This window comes from Panicum virgatum, chromosome 8N (genome assembly GCF_016808335.1).
Source record: "Panicum virgatum strain AP13 chromosome 8N, P.virgatum_v5, whole genome shotgun sequence".
Classification (NCBI taxonomy): Eukaryota; Viridiplantae; Streptophyta; class Magnoliopsida; order Poales; family Poaceae; genus Panicum; species Panicum virgatum.
Window position 1 is genome coordinate 17,370,801 of NC_053152.1, and position 6,000 is coordinate 17,376,800.

The window sequence follows — 6,000 nt, forward strand, 5'->3', positions numbered from 1 at the left end:
GCCTAAATATCTTCATCCAAACAGGGCCATATATATTTGGAGTTGCTCTTAATAACAAGTGTGAGTTAATATTTTCCTAGAATAATTTATCATGAAGCGTATTGCATACCTTTTTGAAAACGACACGGACAGAATGATCAGCCAATGTCATTTCCACCTCCGATATTGGGTACTGATGCCCGACGCACGACAATGCAATTCCATGGTGTCGCGTGTGCACAACGATGCAGCTACCATCTTTATTGTCAGGTAGGTAGCCCTTAACGGCCTCCCAGTCAACCATGGTGGACATGTCCTCCAAGACCACTAGGTACTTTTGACTTATTTGTGTCATGAACATCTCAATGAGTACGTCCTCTGGCACAACAATGGCCTCTAGGACTTTTCCAGTGTTGCCTTGTTCTTGGCAAGCATTTTTTTGGAACTGAGCCAGCAAGCTCCGTATGAACTCAATGGGATTGAGAGGATGGACCAGTTTCACCCAGGCTCGGCATTTGAAGTTGTCGCAGGTTGCTGAGTAGTCGTAGGCCTTTTTGATGAACATCATATCCAGATCGCTTCCTGTTCCCAACACTGAGATGACTTTGAGTTCAGATTGTTGGGTGTTCGGCTGCACTTCTTGCGGCTGTAAAACAGCAGCTAGCAGCCGGTGGAAGAGTGATATAGGGCCGTTTATGGCTGCCCTGCAGCCATTTAAGCGCAGCCGCTGGAAGAGTGATACAGGGCCTTTTATTTCTTGCTTCCCCTTCGGCTCGATTCCCCCTTCTTCCGTTTTGTTTCCCACTACTACTTTAATTTCTTGGTCTTCATCTTCATCTTTGTCTTCGTCTTCATCTTCTTTTTTATCATCATTGTTGTTGCCTATATTTTCGTCTTTTTCATCATCATTATCGTTGCCTGCGGAGGTGGAGTCAAAAAAAAAAAAGGAATAAGAAGGGCGAGGTGCTAGCTAGGGGCAAAATTAACACTTCTCACTGAGCTGAGTTACTCTTTCCGGGTTCAAAAAGAGTGTCATTTTGGACCTGATCCCACATACCAATGAGGATTAAATGTACCTGGAAGACAGTGAAAACCAACCATCCTTCATAGCTCAGGTGGAGTCCGCATGTGAATGGGCAGATAGCCTCAGGATTAGTACTCCGCGTAGAAAACTAGGAAAAAAACACTAGTAATCGCTCTTTCCACTCTAAGAGCAAGACTAGCAACGCAGCCTGCCAGTCGCTGCCTGCGGCGCGCCGCTGCAGTCTTGGAGCCAGCGTTTGCCTCTGTCAGGGCCCACGAAGCAGAGGCGAATCCGCCCGTTTCAGCCGGCGGCGAGTGAAGCGCCCACTTTCTTCTCTCTTCCATGTAGAATTTAGCCAACTAGTAGCTCACTATAATACTTACTTGCTCTAAAATGACTTTCTTTATATTGTTCTTTTACCATCCTAAATCGATACTCTTTTTGAACTTGGAGGGAGTACACATAGTGAAATTTGATGTACATAAAAGGAGATCACCTTGGCGTGCTTGGCCCCTCTCAGCTCCTCCCTTCCCGTTGATCAACGTGATAAGATCCACTTGACCACTCTGCTTCGCTGCAGCTGTCGCTGCACTTGTCGCAATAGCCGCATGCTGGTGCTCCGCAGGCTTATGGCAACAGTCATCAACCCCGTTGTAGCGCAACCTCCGGAGAGCCATGGCATCGACCCTCGCCTTGAGCTGCTCTACACTGGCAACGACAGCGTCCAGATCCTTGCCGGGCGGCGCAGCCGGCATGCACCACGGGGGCATCATGCGGCGCCACCAGTGCGGCTTGTTGTCCAGGTGGACAATGGTCTCGATGCAATCCTCGACATCTAGAGCGGTGTTGCGCACCTGCCTCACCAAGGTCCTCGTCACGTTGTCAGTGACGCGGCCCTTGGCATCCTCAAGGAAGGCGTGCATCATCTCAAACTCGTCGGAGATAACCAACAGGTCGCGCTGCACGCTCTTCTTCAGCTTGTCCTCTTCCTCCATGGCTAACCTGGCCATGGTGACCGTCCCCTCCACCGTCGTCTTGGCCAGCCCAAGCACGAGGTCCGCCATTGTAGCGCTCTCGGTCCCTCGATCAGTGTGTGTGTTGTGTGGTAGGAGTAGATGAGAGCAACTGCTGTGCGTAGACTGGGCACTTGCGGGCTTGCGGGTGATGAGATTTAAAAGCCAAGATCTGCTGCGGAACAGCTAGTTTGAACACTCCTGCCAGCTAGTACGAAGACTTGAACGCGATGTACTACAGACAACTACTCTGTACTACGTGTGATTATGACATATACAAGTGACAACGGACAACCATCTATTGTGTGTGAAGAGACGTGCTAGATATTTTTGCTTGAGAACCGAGCTTAGCTCGGGTGGTGAGCGCTGCCGGTGTGCAGCCCACCCGCCCGGGTTCGATCCCCGTCGGGACAACCCGCGCGTCTCATCGGGGAAAATTCCCTAGAGAGAGGCTGAGCGTGTGTGTTAGGGTGTGAGTTGCTCAGTAGGCATATTCTAGGACCATCCAGGTAGCCTCACCTGTGTTTGAGCGCGTGGTCAGCGTGGGTGCTCCAATCGAATTCTTAAATGATGTATCAGTGCTCCTGGTGTAATTCAAATCCTGAGCCTAGCGTTGAGCTAGTGGGTGTTTGGATCCCAAAAATTTTTAGTCCGGCTTACATAAAATGTTTAGATACTATCATTTAGCAGGAATACATATCTCAGTAGACAATGTATAACAAATCTGCGTTGACAACCAAATAAAAGAGAAGGGAGGGAGTAGGCTGGCATTTTGCTCTGATTTGCGTGTTCATCTCGGTAGGCTATAGATAATCGTTTGATTGGACACGGGTCAGGGATAGCTAATATCGGGATTTGGAAGTTCTACACGATAACGTTAATATTCCTTTGAGTTGATTCAGTTCACACTACTACAAAACATGCATTTGTTTCAGACCATTTGTCCCGACAGCCTTTGGGCCCGGGACAATAGGTGGCTTTTGTTCCGGGTCCAACGGCTAGCCGGGCCAGCGGGGGGACAGGGGCAAAACAGATACCTCGGATTTGGATTCTAATTCGGATATTTACTTGATATATAAGATAATATTTAGGTATTTTCTTTATTGGTAGTTTTAGATTACAAAATTGTTATACATATACAAATTAAAGTATAACAATATAATAAAGATAGTTAGTTAAAAATAGTTTATTTATCAATAAATATGTTAATAAATAAATACATAAAATGAAATTAGAATTAAAAATATATTGCAATAAATATATAAATATTTTTTATGATATATAAATAAAAAAATAAAAGTAATTTTAAGATAAACAAGAATATTTAAAAGTGAATTTAATCTTTTTATATCTTTGTTATAAAAATTAATAATATGGGTTATAAGAAATGAATATATTTTTTTAAATAGTTTTTGAATGAAAACGGATACGGGTAATGTCAGATGTTGTCGAATACGAATGTGGAATCGAATAGAGAAAATCGAATTCAGATTTATCCATTTTACTATCATATTAAATTCGAATACAGATATTCATATTGATGCTTAAACAGATACGATTGTTGGATAATTCGGATATCTGTTATCCGTTTCCCATACTTACGTGGCTCTCGTCAAGGCCACCATCTAGGTGTGCTGCCCGTGCCCCGGGTCAGTGGAGGACCCCTTCGTCCCCACAGGTCAGAGCACCACTCCCCAACGTGTCCCCCCGATTGAGGCTCCAGACGGCACCGGTGATGCATCATAATAAATGCGCTCGTGGGCTCGTGGTCCCCGACGACCTTGACTTGAGCCCGCTCATTTTGTGATTACCTGATCAGCCACGGAGCCAGCCGAACGCGCATCATCGGTCTTGTCTGCTCATACTGCGCTTATCCAGTTGCCATTCCATTCAAAGAGCCAGTGATGAGAATACGAGATTGCTTCACTGTCAATGTCTATCGGTAGACGTCTTTGGCCAATGACGAGAGTGTACACACACAGTACACCACGCACACTGGCTAATCGACGCATACTAGTATTTTTTATCAGTTTAGTATCATCACCGATATTAATTTTAGCATAAGTATCCATATTTTAATGCCCAGGCTTCATTTTTAGCTTGCTCAAATTAGTTCTTCAAGATTTTCTCTCCGTACCTGCAGTGTCGCGCCGCCGCTGCATGCATGCCTGATTGCCTGGGCTGTGGCTTCGGTGTCCCCTTTTATGTGTTTCCGTCTCTGTCTCCGCACTGTTAACGTTGTTATTGTGCCGTGAATGAAACCGTTAGAGGACCCAATTTTTAAAGATAAACCAATTAATAATCTCCACGTGTGCGGAAACAGCGATGGAAACACACACGAGACGGAAGCTGCAGCCGATTGCCTGGCCACGCAAAGGGCCAAGCGGTAGGCAGGCTGTCTCGGTCTAACACGGTCACACACCTCACATCGTAATAATGTACGTCGCGCCAGAGGGCCATGGGTCCGAGTGTCCGACCATGACGAGCATCCCAGACCAGCAAGCTGGCGGACACTATTGGAAAAACACACATTCATCCGCGACTGTTAGTACCGGTCACGATTTTGGTCGGTACTAACGTGCACATTTAGTACCGGGCCAAAGGAACAATGACCCTGGGAGCCTATTAGTACCGGCTGGTGGCTCCAGCCGGTACTAAAGTCCGCCACCAACAGGCTCTAACATCCGCCACCGACAGCTAGTGACAGTTTAGTACCGGCTGGAACCACCAGCCGATACTAAATTGCCGCGAGGAAATTTAGTACCGGCTGGTAGCTCCAGCCGGTACTAAATGTGGCGCTTTAGTACCGGCTAGAGCCACCAGCCGGTACTAATGCGCCCACTATAAATTAGCACCCTTCTTCCTCCCCGAGCCCGAGCCAGTGCCATTTCACTAGAGAAGCTCGAGCTCGGGGTTGTCCTTCCCTTAGAGAGTTGCCGCCATTTGTTCTAGTTTTAGTGAGTGTTCTAGTTATCCAAGTACGCCAAAGGTTTGCAACTTCATCCACTCTTCATTGATAGTCTTTATTCTTCGTTTTATGCTCTATAGTTAGAGAAATTTGTGACTTTTAGAAATAGTGAGGATGAGTATGATTTCTTTGATTTATGCAATGATTTGAGATATATAGAACCGATGACTTGAATGTGGGAGTAGGTTTATTGGCTAGGTTGAATATGAAAAATTTATAGACATATTTTTCAATCATTTTCTATATATTATAAATGACCGTAGTACATTTTTTATTTTTAGATTCAGATGAGCATGTAGATAGTAGAAATTTTTAGAATGAGTGTAGACAAAACATGTGATTGTAGTAGATATAACCATAATGTGGATAGTTAATTTTTTTATAATGAACTAATGAAAGAATTATAATAGATTTTTTTTTATTATGAATTGATTATTTTGACACTCTAGTGATGTATTTATTCAAGCTCACATTGAAACTATCTATAAGCTAAAAAAATCATTATTTCGAAACAAGTATACGTCGTTAATCTCCATCCAATAGTGATGACACTACCTTTCGAGAAAACACTATGCGCTATATGGACGTCGCGAATCGGCTGGTCGCATCACCAGCACTTCCGATTGATACGAAGACAGCATTTGACGCAGTCAGCGTGGCCGTTGTTGCACTGAGAGCATATCAACGAACACGCTGCCTGTGCCAAGTGATGTGTTCCTATTAACCGGAAATATTGGTGCTGCGACTGGCCGATTGGTGACATCATTGTACCGCACCGTGTCCCCCCCGAAAGTCATTGTCATCACCGCAGGGTCGAGGTTACCGACATATACATTTTTCGAAATAAAGTTTTTTTTTCTTCTAGATGGTTTCTGGATATTGAAAAGAGTGTTCTCCTGGAACTGAAGGGTGTCAAAATAATTTGGAGTTATAGAGATTTATTTCAATTAATTAGAGATTTCTCTCAATTAGTTTATTCAGGTTTTTTTGATTAAGAATTAATGTGATTTTGCATT

General features: G+C 44.6%; 1 protein-coding gene across 1 annotated transcript in view; it reads right to left on the minus strand.

Moving 5' to 3' along the window:
• The window catches only part of LOC120685822 (disease resistance protein Pik-2-like), a 37,606-nt gene extending 35,326 nt beyond the window's left edge, over window positions 1–2,280 (minus strand). The window contains exons 1-2 of the mRNA XM_039967927.1: window positions 1,500–2,280; window positions 110–897 (exon numbers count right to left, since the gene is read on the minus strand). Coding sequence (XP_039823861.1) covers window positions 110–897; window positions 1,500–2,067 — 1,356 coding nt within the window. The 5' untranslated portion in view covers window positions 2,068–2,280. The remainder of the gene's footprint in view (window positions 1–109; window positions 898–1,499) is intronic.
• Window positions 2,281–6,000: the final 3,720 nt, after the last annotated feature.